Source organism: Rhinopithecus roxellana, chromosome 2 (assembly GCF_007565055.1).
Source record: "Rhinopithecus roxellana isolate Shanxi Qingling chromosome 2, ASM756505v1, whole genome shotgun sequence".
Taxonomy (NCBI): domain Eukaryota; kingdom Metazoa; phylum Chordata; class Mammalia; order Primates; family Cercopithecidae; genus Rhinopithecus; species Rhinopithecus roxellana.
In genome coordinates this window covers 31,458,072-31,475,999 of record NC_044550.1, presented here as the reverse complement: position 1 = coordinate 31,475,999, position 17,928 = coordinate 31,458,072, and the positions used below count along the sequence as shown (strand labels likewise).

The 17,928-nt window shown below is 36.8% G+C and overlaps 1 protein-coding gene across 1 annotated transcript in view; it reads right to left on the bottom strand.

The window, feature by feature from the left end:
- The window catches only part of MYOZ2 (myozenin 2), a 53,666-nt gene extending 36,073 nt beyond the window's left edge, over nucleotides 1-17,593 (bottom strand). The window contains exons 1-3 of the mRNA XM_010364862.2: nucleotides 17,395-17,593; nucleotides 16,771-16,860; nucleotides 1,060-1,229 (exon numbers count right to left, since the gene is read on the bottom strand). Of these exons, the coding sequence (XP_010363164.1) occupies nucleotides 1,060-1,229; nucleotides 16,771-16,846 (246 nt within the window). The 5' untranslated portion in view covers nucleotides 16,847-16,860; nucleotides 17,395-17,593. The remainder of the gene's footprint in view (nucleotides 1-1,059; nucleotides 1,230-16,770; nucleotides 16,861-17,394) is intronic.
- Nucleotides 17,594-17,928: the final 335 nt, after the last annotated feature.

The window sequence follows — 17,928 nt, the reverse complement described above, 5'->3', positions numbered from 1 at the left end:
ATAAATTTGTTAAATGTCCTCTCAACATTTTCTGTTAACAAAAAACGTTACAAGGAAAATAGAAATATGGGAAACAAAATGTTGGTGTTTGTGGATGTAGATATTAGTTTCTATAATGTGTTTTAGTAATTATGGTAAAATAAATCAGGGAAATTAGTCTGTTTGCTGTAAAGAAGTGAGCTGTCCATTCAAAACAACTTATTAGTGATGGGAGCTGGTGAGTTTTCAGGCTTAAATTTGTAAGTAAATCTTTAATAGCTCTAGGAAGAAACTCTCAGTAAATAAAACGTATTTGTTGAAGTCATCATGATCTTTTCAAATTTAAGACAATTGCACTGTTCCTTTTTGATTCTTCACACCAGCCATTTGAATTTTAAAGCCATCTTCCCAAAGCTGGTTGCCTTTCTACTATCAACTATTTCCTCTACAATCTTTTTCATTGACAGTTTAAGTGAATATAATATTAATACAATAAAGTAAAATGTAGTTTAATTTTTGTTTGTTTACTAGCTTTGAGTTGAGGAAATCTCTGTCCAAAGAGTTATATCCAAACTAGTTTTTGTCGTTAGTGAGTACCAGACTTCCCTACACAATGCGGAATAAATGCTTTGAAAGGACGTTGAATGTGTCTGTAGTTCCTAGGCATGTTTTCAGTGCCAAGATTTACTCAGTGAATAAAATGCTTATCCTCGCTTGTGGAGCGCTATGTGCTTTGGAAGTGTTTCCATCTCAAACATGTAACTGGTTGTGATAAGACCATGGAAACTTTTAGTACCACTTCTCTCCATTCCCTGTCCCTCCTCTTAGTGGAACAGACAAGTTCCTCAGTGCCAAATCTACAAGCTTACAATGTCCCTATTGAACTAAAAGCATATTCATATCATACATAATACTTCTTTTGTTTACCCACCTAAACTATTCATTATGATAAAAAAAAATAGCCTAACAGAATAAATTGAAAAAAGATATATAGAATATTTGCTTGAGAAACTAGTCATACATACAAATTTAGAAATACTGCTCATTCATTTGGATACCACATGTTCAAGTTATACCTACATTAATTTGTGCTCTAGATTCATACTGGAAATTTTCAAATGTGTATTTGTCAGATCTTCTTTGACGCATCTTAAATAGCCTGGCACCGCGGTTACTGAGATGGGATAATTCTTCCAACATGATGTCTCTGGGGATGCTGACCTTTTTGCCCAGGTCCATGCCATCAACATCTGTAAAACAATATTCATAGGAGTAAAAATCCCAAAGTAAGCATTTTCAATGCTATTCTAAATTTCTTAATTCTAAAATTCCACGACTTTCTAATTGCATGATCATAAGTATGTTACTTATTTTCTCTAAACTCAGTTCCTTCATCTCTAAAATGGAGCTAATAATACTAATACCTGTTGCAAAGCATTAATATGAGAATGAAATAAAAATGCTTCGTGTAAAGCATGTAGCCTGGTACCTGGCACATAGTGTGAATAAAAGTTACCTGTAATTACTACTAGTACAATTTAGTCTTTCCGTATAGAATGAGCTTTCAAATAGCATGGCTTCATAGTTATATTCATAAACTCTGTTTTGCTCCCCACATTTTTATGTGTCAGCTTTAGCTATCCCCCTACTGAAATGCCTGCCCACCCACTCCACCCCACCCCATTTCCCAGACTCAGTCAAAATACTATTTGTTCTGCATCTAGCACTGACTAGCCTCCATAAAGTAGGCAGATGATAAGTATTGAGTGAACTTTTCCCCCAATACAGCTCACATGCCATTTATATTAATTTCTTACCTAAAATTTTTATTCATAATTACTCATTCATTCTCTATATTCCCATAACACTGAATCGCATATATTTGATTTTGCTTTATTTGTTTTATGGTTTGCATTTTCTTTAGGTTTTACTCTCTGTGTCTCCCATACCTTAAATATGCCAGACATTCAGTAAATGAGTGTTATTTTCTATTTCTATTACTAAACAGTTTTTCCAAAATCCAAAAGAGATACACGCTTCCACTTGCTTCTGTAATCACTAATATATTTCTGCAATATCCACACAGTCTTTTTGCCACTGTTGACTACCATTAAGTGCATAGGAAGAAAAACTGGGCCATTAGGAAAATAAATAATTATTTTGATTGAGGCAACATTCTTTGATGATATGAAATATTAACCATAACAATTAAGCTTTTGGGAATGTTTAGAATAAAACAACAGAACTACTTGTGTAATTTTCTCCTCACTTTTCTTTTGAAAGAAAAATTAGTTTACCTATTTTATTTTTTCATGGAGAGGAGTCCACTAATTATAAAAGTCACAATATCAAGATTTTTGCTTCTGGGAAGATGAAGTAGATGCATTTTTTCTTATAAAGCTATTAAGTACAATCTCACATGTTGAACATTATAAATAAATAAATAAATAACTCTGAAAGTGTAAAGAAATAGGCAGACAAGCTAGGGACCCCAAGACCCAAGGAACAACATGGTGGTTAATACTCTGGGTTTTCTTTTAGCCCCTAAATCTCAGACTTAAAGCTGAAGATGATGGCAACCCAAAAACACCAAGAGGTGCAGACAAACAAAGCACCAATGAAAGGCTGTTCTCTCCAGCTAAAGGACCAGGAAAGGGGCTGCCTTTGCAAGACAGAAAATGTTTAGACAATGGCCACGCTACTTTAGCCAAGCACCACAGAAAACACTTTGACCTCACTCTCACCCACATTAAGATCTTGTGGGGAGCCCAGAATTTCACCCTGTGAGGCTGTAACAAGTTTCTCCAATACTCCCACTAGGGTGGTGTCAGAGAGACCGAGTGGGAAGTTGGGACTTTCATTCCTGTTGGCCAGTAACTAGCTCCTTGTCTCCGCAGTCTTAGTGAAGACTATGTGGGAGTCTGAACTCCTGTCCTCTTCTAGCAATAACAAAGAGGCTCCCCTCAAGTTTCAGTGGAGCCAAATAGGGAACCCAGACTTCTACATTCACTTGGCAGCAATGAGTTGGCACTCCCCTTTCTCTGCTGGAGCAGTGTCAGATAAGAACAGATGAAAAAGAAGGTTTATTTAAAGAGCAAGCGTCTCAGAACATAATGTGAAAATGTCCAGGCTTAAATTTGAAAACCACTTATCATACAAGGAACTAGAAAAATCTCAAACTGAATGAAAAAAAAAAAAAAACAATCAAATGCTAACACTGGGATGCCTGAGATATTAAAACTATCTGACAAAGATTTTGAAGTACCCATAATTTAAAACAATGCTTCAGAAAGCAGTTAGGAAACCACTTGAAACAAATTCTTTTTTTTTTTTTTTTATTATACTTTAAGTTCTAGGGTACATGTGCATAACGTGCAGGTTTGTTACATATGTATACTTGTGCCATGTTGGTGTGCTGCACCCATCAATTCGTCATTTATATCAGGTATAACTCCCAATGCAATCCCTCCTCCCTCGCCCCTCCCCATGATAGGCCCTGATGTGTGATGTTCCCCTTCCCGAGTCCAAGTGATGTCATTGTTCAGTTCCCACCTATGAGTGAGAACATGCGGTGTTTGGCTTTCTGTTCTTGTGATAGTTTGCTAAGAATGATGGTTTCCAGCTGCATCCATGCTATAAAGACACATGCACACGTATGTTTATTGCGGCACTATTCACAATAGCAAAGACTTGGAATCAACCCAAATGTCCATCTGTGACAGACTGGATTAAGAAAATGTGGCACATATACACCATGGAATATTATGCAGCCATAAAAAAGGATGAGTTGAAACAAATTCTTTAAATGGAAAGGTTTTTTTGCCGATGACTCCATCAGCAGCAGAAAAAAAAAAAAAAAAAAAAAAAATTTTAGAACTGAAAATATAATAACCTGAGTAAAAAGCTCAGTGAATGGGCTCAACAGTAAAATAGAGGGGGCAAATGAGAAGAATCACTTAGCTGTTTGAATAATAGAAGTTCCCCAATAAGACCAACACAGAGAAAAATAGACTTGAAAACAAATGAACGAGGTATTCTTAGGGATTCATGGGACTCTAATAAAAGATATAGCATTCATGTCATTGAAGTTCCAGGAGAGGAAAAATAAGGGGAGGCTAGAAAACTACTTAAAGAAATCATGGCTGAAAAATGTCCTAAAGTTGACAGAAAATATAAACATACAGATTCAAGAAGCTAAGAGAACCCTAAACATAATAAACACATATAACTCACAACAAGACTTATAATTAAGCTTCTGAAAACTAAAGACAAAGAAAAAATATTGAAAGCCACCAGAGGAAAACAACTTACTTATAAGGGGAAAATAACTAAAATAATAGTGGATTTCTCATTAGAAATCATGGAGGCCAAAAGGAAGTTGTGCCATATTTTTCTAGGTGCTGCAAGAAAAGAATTGTCAACCCAGAATCCCATACTCAGTGAAAAATATCCTGCAAGAAATAAAGGGGAACTTGAGACATTCTCAGATGAAGGAAAACTGACAGAATTTGTTGCCTGAAAGCCTACCCTAAAAGAATGGCTAAATGAAGTTTTTTTTAAAACAGAAAGGAAACAATAAAAGAAGGAAGCCTGGAACATCAGAGATAAAGAAGGTATTAGTAAGCAGAAATATAGGTATATACAACAGGCTTTCCTTCTCCTCTTGAGCTTTCTAAATTATATTTTATTGTGGAAGCCAAAATTATAACATTGATTGATGTAAATGAATGTAGAAGAAATACTGAAGACCATTATTTTATAAACAGGAGAGAATAAAAAGACATCAAAGTAGATTTTTTTTTTTTTTTTTTTGGAAACAAAGTCTTATTCTGTCACCCAGGGTAGAGTTCAATGACCTGATCTCGACTCACTGCAACCTTCACCTCCCAGGTTTGATTGATTCTCCTACCTCAACCTCCCCAGTAGATGGAATTAGAGGTGCCTGCCACCACCACGCCCAGCTAATTTTTGTATTTTTAGTAGAGATGGGGTTTCTCTATGTTGGCCAGGCTGATCTCGAACTCCTGACCTCAAGTGATCCGCCCACCTCGGTCTCCCAAAGTGCTGGGATTACAGGCATGAGCCACCGTGTCTGGTCAAAAGTAGATAAATTTTCTGTACTTTGCTTGCACTAGTAAAATGACAACATCAGTAGACTATGATAAGTTATGCATATATAATGCAATACTTAGAACAACTCCTGAAAGTTACATGAACGGATACATTTGAAAACTCTATACCGTGGCTCACGCCTGTAATCCCAGCACTTTGGGAGGCCGAGGCAGGCGGATCACGAGGTCAGGAGATCGAGACCATCCTGGCTAACAGATGAAATACTGTCTCTACTAAAAAATACAAAAAATTAGCCAGGCGTGGTGGTGGGCACCTGTAGTCCCAGCTACTCGGAAGGCTGAGGCAGGAGAATGGTGTGAACCTGGGAGGCAGAGCTTGCAGTGAGCTGAGATCCTGCCACTGCACTCCAGCCTGGGTGACAGAGCAAGACTCTGTCTCAGAAAAAAATAAAAATTACATACTTAAGATCTAATACATTAATAAATTAAATATAAATAATCTAAATACATCAATTGATGTCAGATTGGATTAAAAGTGAACCAACTATGGTTTGTTGAACTATGCTGCCTACATGAAACTCACTGCCTATAGTAACATTATAAGCAAGTGAAAGTAACAGAATGGAAAAATAGGCATCTAGCAACATCAACCAAATATTATCTGATATTAATATCAGATAAAATCAGAGCAACAAAATTTACCAGAGACAGAGAAGGGCATTATATAATGATTAAAGTGCAAATCCACAAAGATTACCTAGAAATCCCAAACGTATATGCACCAAAAACAGAGCTACACAATATTTAAAGTAAAAAATGTAGAACTAAAAGGAGAAATAGACAAATTTACAATTATAGTTGGAAACTTCAATTCCCCCCATCTTTTTTTTTTTTTTTTTTTTTTTGAGACTGAGTCTTGCTCTTTCGCCCAGGCTGGAGTGCAGTGGCCAGATCTCAGCTCACTGCAGGCTCCGCCTCCCAGGTTTAGGCCATTCTCCTGCCTCAGCCTCCCGAGTAGTTGGGACTACAGGAGCCTGCCACCTGGCCCGGCTAGTTTTTTGTGTTTTTTAGTAGAGACGGGTTTCACCCAGTTAGCCAGGATGGTCTCGATCTCCTGACCTCGTGATCCGCCCATCTCGGCCTCCTAAAGTGCTGGGATTACAGGCTTGAGCCACCGCGCTCGGCCAGTTCCCCCCATCTTAACAGATGATGGAACAACTAGGCAGAAGAGCAGTAAGAATATAAAGTTCTACAATATTAGCAACCAATAGGACTTAATTGACATTTATATTTTATTCAACAACAATAGAATACACATTTCTTTCAAGTGCCAATGGAATATATATCAAGATAGATCATATCCTGGGCTATAAAATAAACCTCAACAAATTAAAATGATTAAATTATTCAGAGTGTTAGCACTGATCACAATAAAACTAAACTAGAAATTAGTAACAGAGCAATAACAGGAAAATCTCCAAACACTTGGAAACTGATCAACATACTTCTGAGTAATTCATGGGACAAAAAAGGAAGTCTCAAAGGAAATGAAAAATTCAGTGAACTAAATGAATATGAAAATACAGCATATCAAAATTTATGGGAAACAGCTAACGCTGTGCTGAGAGGAATATTTATAGCACTAAATGTACAGTTAAAAAAGAAAAAAGTATCAAATCAATAAACTAAGTGTCTACCCCAAAAAACGTAAAAAAAGATGAACAAAATAAACCCAAAGCAAGCAGAAGGAAAGAAATAATAAAGATAAGAGCAGAAAACAATGAAATAAAAAACAAAAACAATAGAGAAAATCAATGAAGTATGGAGCTGGTTTTTAAAAGATCAGTAAAATTGATAGATCTCTAGTGAGATTAACACAGAAAAGATAGAGAAGGCACAAAGTAACAATATTAGGAACAAAATAAGAGATATCATTACAGACACTGCAGATAGCAAACAGATAATAAGAATATTAATACTACAAACAATTCTACATATAAATTCACATAAACTTGAAAATTAGAAAAAATCGACCAGTTCCTCAAAAAGCACAAATTACCTCAGTTCACCCAACATGAAACGAGTACTTGATTAACTATATTACTATTCAGACAATTCAGTTTATAGTCTAAAACTCTCCTCACCTCCCAAAAGCCTTCAGACTTAAATGATTTCACTGAAGAATTCTATCAAATATTTAAAGAACAATTATCACCAATGCCACATAATTTCTGCCCCAAAATAGAAGAGAGTTCTTCCTAGTTCATTTTATTAAGGTAATGTTATTCTGATACCAAAGCCAGAGAAAGACAACACGCACAGACAGGCCAGACGGGGTGGCTCACGCCTGTAATCCTAGCACTTTGGGAGGCCTGAGGCAGGTGGATTGCTTGAGCTCAAGAGTTCAAGACCAGCCTGAGCAACATGGTGAAACCACATCTGTACCAAACACACACACACACACACACACACACACACAAATTTAGCTGACATGGTGGTGCGTTGGTCCCAGCTACTTGGGAGGCTGAAGTGGAAGGATCAGTTGAGGCTGAGAGGTGGTTGCAGTGAGCCAAGATCAGGCCCTGCACTACAACCTGGGTGACAGAGTGAGACCCTATCTCAAAAAAACAAAACAAAACAAAAAACACACACAGAAAAAGTTACAAAACAATATACCACATACATATAGAAGCAAAATCTTTAACATATTATTAGCAAATATAATTAAGCAATATATAAAAAGAATTTTATATCATGAGCCAGTGGGGTTTAATTCAGGGAGGCAACGCTGTTTTACTATTCGAAGATCAATCAATGTAATTCACTATGTTAACAGGCTAAGGAAGAAAAATCACATTACTATATCTTTGAGATCGAGAGCGAGGCAAAGATTCACCATGTTAACAGGCTAAGGAAGAAAAATCACATTAGTGTAACTTTGGGACCTAGGGCTAGGCAAAGAGTTGCTAAACAACACCAAAATCACAATCCATAAAAGGAATAATTGATAAACTGGACATCATCAAAATTAAAAACGTTTGCTCTGAGACAGACCCTGGTAAGAGGATGAAAAGACAAGCTACAGGATGGGAAACAATATTTTCAAAACATATAACCTTGAGAACAGTCTAGCATAAATACAGAACAATCAAAATTAACTATTAAAAAAGCAAACAATCCAATTAGAATGTGGACCAAAACATGAAGAGGCATTTCAACTGAAAAAGATATACAGATTGCAAATAAGCATTTGAAAAGATGGTAAACATCATCAGTCACTAGGGAAATGCAAATTAAACTCACAATGATATATCACTGCACACTTATCAGAATGTCTATAATGAAAAATGATGACAGCACCATTTGCTGGTGAGGATGTGGAGAAACTGGGTCACTTGCATATTGCTGCTGAAGATGTAAAATGATACAGACACTCTAGAAAACAATTTCATAAATTCTGTTATAAACTAAATGCAGAACTACCCAGCAATACTGGACATTTATCCCAGTGAAATGAAAACTTGTGTTCTTGGCTGGGTGTGGTGGTTCACGCCTGTAATCCCGGCACTGTGGGAGGCTGAGGCAGGCGGATCACCTGAGGTCAGGACTTTGAGATCAGCCTGACCAACATGGAGAAACGCCATCTCTACTAAAAATACAAAAAATAAGCCGGGCATGGTGGTGCATGCCTGTAATTGCAGCTACTTGGGAGGCTGAGGCAGGAGAATCGTTTGAACCTGGGAAGCAGAGGTTGCAGTGAGCCGAGATTGCGCCATTTGCACTCCAACCTGGGCAACAAGAGCGAAACTCCGTCTCAAAAAAAAAAAAAAAGAAAGAAAGAAAGAAAGAAAACTTGTGTTCTTGCAAAATCATATACACAAATGTTCATAGCATCTTCCTTCTTGATAATCAAAAACCGAAACAACCCAGATGTATTTCAATGGGTAAACTATTAAAAACACTGTGGTCCATCCACAGCATGGTATTCAGCAACAAAAAGGAACAAATCATTGAGAACAAGACCTGGATGAATCTCTAGAGAATTACACTGAATGAAAAAGCCATTCCCAAAAGGTTATATGCTGTATGTATGATTTCATTTGTATATCATTCTTGAAATTACAGAAAATTTATAGAAACGGAGAGCAGAATAGTGATTGGTCAGGGTTTAAGGAGAGATAGGGCCAAGAGAGAAGTGGGGATGGCTATGAAAGGGCAACACAAGAGACCCTTATGGGAATGGAAATGTTACATCTCTTGACTGTATCAATGTCAATATTCTGGTTGTGATATTGTAATATAGTTTTGCCAGATGTTACCACTGGGAAAGGGCACATGGGATAGCCCTATATTATATCTAACAACTGCGTGTGAAACTATGATTATCTAAAAAAAAAATCTCAAGATAAAAAATTTAATTAAGAGCTATCAGGCCATGAAAAGACATGAAGAATCCTTAAATGCATATTTCTAAGTAAAAGAAGCCAGTCAGAAAAATCTGCTTACTGTATGATTCCAGCTATTTGACATTCTGGAAAAGACAAAACTAGAAGGCAGCATAAAGATCCATAATTGCCAAGGAATTGGAAGGAGGTAGAGAGACAGGGATGAATAACTGAAGCATAGGGGATTTTTAGGGCTGAGAAACTATCCTGTGTGATGCTGTAATGGCAGATATACGACACTGCATTTGTGAAAGCCCATAGAACTGCATTAACACAAAGAGTGAATCCTAATGTAAACTACGGACTTTAGTTTGTATGGTTTGAATGTGTGTCCCTTCCAAAGCTCATTTTGAAATTTAATTGCCAGGCCAGGCGCGGCGGGTCACGCCTATAATCCCAGCACTTTGGGAGGCCCAGGTGGGCAGATCATGAGGTCAGGAGTTCGAGACCAGCCTGGCCAATATGGTGAAATCACATCTCTACTAAAAATACAAAAATTAGCCATGCGTGGTGGTGTGTACCTGTAATCCCAGCTACTCGGGAGACTGAGGCAGGAGAATCGCTTGAACCCAGGAGGCAGAGGTTGCAGTGAGCCGAGGTCAGGCCACTGCACTCCAGCCTGGGTGACACAGCAAGACTCCATCTCAAAAAAAAAAAAAAGAAAAAGAAAGGAAGAGAAAAGAAAGAAATTTAATTGCCATTGTGACAGTATTAAGAGCCCAGAGCTTTAAAAGGTAATTAAGCCATGAGTACCCCACCCTCATGGGTGGGATTTGTGACCTTATACAAGGATGAATTCAGCCCCCTTTTCTTTCTTGTCCTCTGCCATGTGATGACTCAGCAAAAAGACCCTCCGTTGATGCTGGCACCTTGATATTGGACTACCTGGCCTCTGAAACCATGAACCAATTTCTGTTCAGTGTAGACTACCCAGTCTCAGGTATTCTGTTATAGCAGCACAAAATGGACTGCAACAGTTATCAATATTGGTTCATCAGTTGTTACAAATACACACTGATGCAAGATGCTAATAATACAGGGAACAGCAGCGGGGAAGAAGTTTATATGGGAACTTATTGTACTTTCTCCCTCACTTTCCTGCAAACCTAAAACTGCTCTACAAAATAAAGTCTATTATTAAAAATGTTTTAAAATTTTTATACCTCTTTCTAATGCAATGAAGAACAGCTCTGTTTGGCTCTCTAGCATCCCCAAACAAAACAAAACAAAATGCTGTGCTTCGCAGTTCCCAGGAATGGTAGAAATAGCCTATGGAAAAGGCATAAGAAAAACAGAGCAGAGTATGTGAGGGTATTTTACAACAATTTCCTGAGATTTGCTCATCATCTTTGCTGAGTTCTACAGGGAATATTCACACTTACTTATTTGCAAGTGTTTGGAGTCTCTGTCACTATGTGTTTGGATCATGGAAGGATGAGCAAGTTTATTTTTCAGTGTGTCTATGAATATCCCTCAACATACTAGACAGTGTGATGGGATGTGGTATTTCAACTTTTTCATTCTGGATTCAGACTAGCAAGTTCCGTTTAGATTATAAAAGATAGAAGAGACGTTATGCTCTTGAGGTTATTTATATCCATTGTATCTGTATGGGGAAAATATGTAATGTTCTACTACTGCGTATCTCTTTCCAACTCTGTATTTAGGGCTTCCATGTGGTAGCTTGAATTTGGTCATGGTGGGAGCATTTATATCACAGAAATTGGCAAATTCTACAAATCAAAACATCCCTACTGCTGCCCCATTTGAGAACCAATTGTTAAATATATAATAGCATACTAATGGACACATTCATCAGTGTCAGGGATATTTTGCATAAACAAATAAAACACACAAACAAAATTCTCCAAGGTTTTCTTCCCTTCCTTTCCCTTCTAATAGTTAAATTTATGATGTCACTGGAGCAAGCGTTTCAGAAACATTTGTGAGTTAAGGAATCTATTGCATGCTCACTCTCATTACTTAAACTTTCAGAGTCAAGAACGCTGTCATCTGAGCACACAGATTCCAAGTTCAGCTGTTCCCTGCCCTTCACTGAAAACCCTTGCACGAGTTCTTAATGGTGTGTTTAATCTTGATGCTTGATAAATGATATGTTTTATTTAGAATACATATCCTTGCCTTCATGGCTTAGAAGGTTGTCTTTGTGGCATTAGATCATCTATTGAAAATAAGGCCAGGCATGGTGGCTCACACCTGTAATCCCAGCACTCTGGGAGGCTGAGGCAGGCAGATCACTTGAGGTCAAGAGTTCGAGATCAGCCCTGCCAACATGGCAAAACCCTATCTCTACTAAAAAAATACAAAAATTAGCTGAGCGTAGTGGCAGGCACCTGTAATTCCAGCTACTCAGGAGGCTGAGGCAGGAGAATCACTTGAACTCAGGAAGTGGAGGTTGCAGTGAGACGAGATTGCACCACTGCACTCCAGCCTGGGCAATAGAGCCAGACTCCATCTCAAAAAAAAAAAAAAGAAAAAGAAAAAATAATATGGCTAGGTATACTTTCTTATTGGTGTCATTTATACTGATCCGTAACTTCAGTTAGATGAGTTAATCTAATCCATAGTTTGCAAAGACACTCACTTACAAATAATTGTAGTAAGACAAAACACCTTTTAAAACTGTTCTACCATGATTGGCAACTGCAATTACTAGAGGGTAGCTAGCTGAAGCTTATTTGCTTTAGGGTGGGCTTATTGATTATCTGCATTTGCACAGAACTCTTCCTCCTGTCCCTGGACAGTTGGCCTATGTGATTGAATAATAGTCCACAAAATATGTTCTTCTATAAAGTAATATGTATGTACATATTACATATAACATGTAAGATCATAGTCCAGACTGTGATTTTGGGTAATGCCTTAAAACTCCAATTGTTAAAAAGTTCTGTGATAATTATCTCTACATAAAAATGTTGATTTTGAATACCATCTGTGATTCTTTATTTTCTTATTTCATACGTCTTTATCTTGATTTGAGTTCTAAGGCTATTTTATAAAGTTTTAAAAAATTAGTCATTAATAAAAACATTATTTAAAAACCATAAATCTATAAACATTCAAAAAATGAGATTACCAATGTACTGAATTACACAAACAGAATAATCTAGTACTGTTTATAGGATGTGTATCTAAAACATATTTGAGTGAAAAAGTCTTCAAAGAAAGCTAGGATGATGGAATAATATAGCTAGAATTGAACTCTACAATTTCAACTTCAGTATAAAATACAATTTAGCCTAGTTCTCTTGTACTAGTTTTCTGGAGTGCCTTATTGAGGTTAGATGCTTAGAAAACTTATGAATTCACAAGCTATGACTGCACACTACTTTTCAAAATAAAACGTGCAAACCTTTCTAGCTCTTATTTTTCTTGGGGCTATGAGAATGCTAATGTGAAAGGTTAAAACAAACAACAGAAAATTACCAAACTTGTACACTGAATCATTAAGTTCTTCTTCTATAAACTTTTTATATTTGATAGGAGGTGTGAAAGGCCTTTTTGGCATCTTCATTTTAATTTTGAAGATTTGATTAGTTACAGTTTAAGATACGTTCCTACAAGAGAAGTAAAAGTGGTCTTCATGTAATCGTTCATCTGAAATTCTAGACTTTGTACTTATTTTCAAAGAGTCCTTACAATTTATGTCAATATTATCATTTCCTTTGTTACTGATGGGAGAACTCAAACACACTGATGTTTGGCTTCTGCACATAGCTCAGTAAATTAGAATCATGGAATTTTATAATTAGATGTATCAGCAAATCCAGCCTTCCTCATTTTCTGATGTGAAATCTGATGTCTGGTCTGGAACCCAGGATCCCTGGTACCACATTAACAACAGCACTCCATTTAGAACCTGGGCTTCCTGTTTTCAGACCAAAAGCTAAGCTCTCTTCCTGAAGTTACAGAAACAACCTGCCCAGTTCTCTTCTGTGTGCTGGGAAAAGCTGTTGCCCAATCATGAGGAGAAACAAACAAACAAACAAAATACATACCAAAAAAAGCCCTCCTAGAACCCAGGTGAGAGGACTGTAGGGTGACCGAAGCTTACTTAGGAGGCACTGTGGTCTTCTCTATTTATGAAGCTCTTATTCTAAACTGTCAGCAATATCCATGCTTGAAGTCAGGGAACATCATACTCCCAGTTCTTCTTATGGTTTTTAAAATTCCAATTCCTTTCCCCCAGCATTTCTAAACAGATGCCAGTTCCTCTAGAGTGCCTCTCCTTATTTTATTCTGATTGCCCCATCTCTTTATCAGTTTATTACTTCCTATCCTTTCATTCTTTCCTACCTCTCTCTCTTCCTTCAGTCTTCAAGTTTCAAATGAGTTACTGAACAAGAGAAAAATATGATTAATACTGGAAAATATGTACAGATTTAGGGGTAAATTACGCAGGGCTCATGGGTGGGGACTATTAGAGGCCGTCTCTTCTCGTCTCCATAACTAATTCATGCACAGATAATGCCAAATTATTTTTTGTCTTTTACAATAGCACTTGTTAGATGGTAACAACTGTGGCTGAGATACTTTTATATAAAGCACAGAGGTTTGTCTCACAAAAGTAACCAGGACAGCTTTACCATTAGCTCTGCTTCCTGCCAAGGTGATGATGATGGTAATCATAACTGTGATATGAGGAAGGTAAATCTAAAAGCAGGCAGCCTTCATGTTTGGGATGCTTTTTGTTAGTCATTTGTTGGGAGTGTGGTATATTTGCTTCTAGTATATAATTTGAAACCAAATCATAATGGATTCAAAATGAGCAACAATTTGGGGGTGTGATTAGTAGAGGCTGGGAGTTATCCACTTCTTACTCATTCTGTGCAGTTAGCATTATAATCTATATGAAGAGAATTTTTCAGTAAATCTTTGAGGTTATTTCTCCTTCTGATGGAATGAGGGCTGTGATGTAAAACTCTCCATTTCTGATTCTTATATTTTTCTACTGATTTATCTCAAAGACTCACCCACTGCAATCTCTTTCCCCTACAAGAATGGGATTGAATTTCCACCTCATGTTCAGAGGACAACGACTGATTTAGCCAACTCATTGTCACATTTCATACTCCTCCAAGCTAAATGTTTTTGGAAAGTAGTAATAAAAATTAAATGAGTTATGATGCTGAAAAAAAATTCCGATGCACAAGGGGAGAGGAGGGAATGTAGTAAAAGGGGATTTTGACTGGAACATCCTTTTCCATTTGTCTTTATAAAGGACAATCCAGTCAAAATTTGATTTATTTGTCTTACAATTAAGATCAAAGCAGTTGCATGTTTTATCTTAAATTATCCAGATCTTTACTGCTGCAAAATATTTGAAAGTTTGGAGGATCACTCCCAAAAAAGTTTCTCTGAAGTTCATTTTATTTCTGCATCCTGAGAAAAAATTATACTCCCCTAGCTCCAGATCGCTAAACATCATCAAATAGTGAAGTTCCATATAAAATGTCAGAGGAAATAAGAGAAGAAAAATATTTGAGCTGTTTCATAAAGTACTGAAGTTATTTCATCTGGGATGAGCTTGGAAAGAGTCTGATTATCCCCACGTTATCTGAAATACTTGACATTCCAACAAAGACAGAGCATGTGACTCCTCTTAAGGGAGCTGGAACTCATCCAGTGACATGGGAGGGAGGTTTCAGCTGACTCCGTGGCTAGGATTTACTGGTGGTGAGATAGTGGTTTTGAGGGTTTCCCCCACTTTGATATATAATTGTGCGTTTTTTCCCCAAGTATTTTTCATAAAAACAATAGTTATGTTTATAAAAAAGGAAAAAAAACTTCTTACCTTTATGATCTATGTCAGAGCTAACAGAGTAGACTCCAACACATGACTTAGGCTGGAACACATTAAATGGACTGACTGTTTTATGATTAGGATTCCATTAGAAAACAATAACATAAAAAGTCTTATTTTAAGGTAAACAACTTTGTCACAAACTCTAGTGATCATCTGATTTTTGACACATTGATCAGGGAAGCGATAAAATAATTTCAAGTAAACTACTTGAAGCCGGAAATCCAAAGATGCATGAAATTTTAAAAAGAGGCATGAATTTTGGAACTTTGGATTGGTACGAGTTCAGTTCTGGCATCTGATTCAGAATTATTCTCATTTTATTCCAAGCTAATTTGACATTATAGTAAAACAGGAGAACCAAGTTGAATCCAGTATAGTGGTTTTGTATTGCAGAAAATAGAAAACAACAACAGGACCTCTTAGTTATGACTACATTGTGTGGGGAGCACCTAAAAGTCTTTGATTCTGTTCCTCTTGCTTTATGGAAGGTGCAATATGAAAACATTATGCTCAATACTCTTCCCAGGTCTAAAGCTTCTAGGTCTCAATAATGTAGTGGTGAAAGGCTGCATTCCTTGTCAGTAGAGAGGAAATAAGGAGGCATTCTGAAAATTCCACAAATATATCTGGAATGGCTCAAATCAGCTCCTAAGAGTACCTGAATATTTTTTTCTTAACTTTTAAAATTGATGCTATACCTTGCTTATAAACAAAGTTGAATTTCCTTTATAAGACTCAAAATGCAAGTTATAAAGCATTGGTTTCTCAAGTTATTTGCTGGAATTTAAAGAAAAGGAGAGAGTGAAATAGTACCTTGTATGTAATATATATTTATATTTTTTGAGTCATATGCTTTAAGACTACAATAACTTTATATTTTCTCAGAAGTTACAAATAAAAGTAGACTTTGCACACAAAATATGTTAGTAAATCAATTACCAAATTTGAAGGGTTAAATAAATAAGCAATAGAAATGGAGTTAAATAATAAGCAATAAATATGAATTCTAACTTAATAGCTTTATAAAAAAGATGACAGAACTTATTTTGAGTGATTTATATAATGTAAGGTAAAAGAAATCAAGCTAAACCATGTGGGATGGACAATGAAGAGAAGATTGTATGAGACTTGTCCAGAAAAAAAAAAGAATCTAGAGTGATCTTAACTTATAATGTGGAAGGCAGGCCAAGCAGAATGTACATCAGCTGTCAGATTGCTTCATGCCTTTTACCGCAGTTGTTCCTCTGAAAATAGCTTCCAAATGAGAAAGGATGACTACAAAAGGATTAGTTACCATAGGCTTTTCTACACCCCCTAGAGCTCTAGGTTTGTTATGACAGAACAGCAAGAATTTAAAGGAAGTAAACTATGGAATATTAAACAACGTCAGGTTGGAGCCACATTCATGCTGATCTATATTAATGTTATGAAGGATTTTTATTGATACCATTTCCATGGACTTCCTTCATGATGGCTGTTGCTTGCTGTTTTCTCTGCTTCACCATAGCATTATGTGATAGCATGGTTTGTTTGTTCCCTGTTAAAAACAAAGGGACATTATTGAGGCAATGTGAAGAACTCATTTGGAGTGTCTCATAATCACTGTTGTAAAAGACAACATCTTTGTTCTTTATTAAAAAGTTATTATCACTTGCTACTGAAAGACTTCAATATGCATTCCTTATCTGGTGACAGAGTATGTTATTCACTGACAGGCAATGTCACAGTGAACAGAGACCCAGTCTTATCTGGACATTAATATAATGATCATCAGACAATGAGAAACAATGAAATTGCTGGTCTCCTTTCCCCTCCCTCTCTTTTCTCCATAGTATTTTAATCTATCATTGTCTCCTCACTGGCCTTCATTTGTACCAGCATCACACTCCATCAATTCCAGCAAACTGTAAGAATGAAGAAGACACTAGATTAAACCAGAATTCTTTGGTGGTAGCATTTTAATATTGGCAACAGCTGCGCTTTAAAGCAGAGAACACCCATTTATGAGTCACAACTCTGAATCTTCTTGGACAACTGACTAATAAAACATTTTAGGAAACAACATACTCACCTTGCTGTTAGACTGTGCTTTTTCAGCGGGGATGAATCCCAGTTTGTGGAGGAAGACTCTGGAGATGGACTATGGATGGCACTTGGGCCTGATGGTTTTTATCCTTGAACCTGGGACAGCATGGTCCCTACTCTGACTCAAACTGGGGACTGAGCTTTTCTGAAGAGACTGGCATTCAGCTGACATCAACTGACTATATATAGCACCAAATACTTTAGCTACTCATATCTTCCTGGCGAAAGGGAGGAACAGGGAAAGATTAGGCTCTCTCCATTGTGTTTCTAGTTTGTGAGACGGTTAAATGAAGCATTCATCGGACATGCAGAAAGTTTTTAGTGAGCACTTTTTGTTTGAACAGATAGTAGCCAAAAGGGATTTTAAACACTTTTAAACATCTAGCTCTTATGTTACATCTTAATTGAGGGGGCAAGAGACACACACATGAATCAGAACAGAATGATAGATTATTCATAATTAAAATGAACAATATAGGCAGTAATATCTATGTAGACTCAAGAAGAAAGGAAGGGGTGG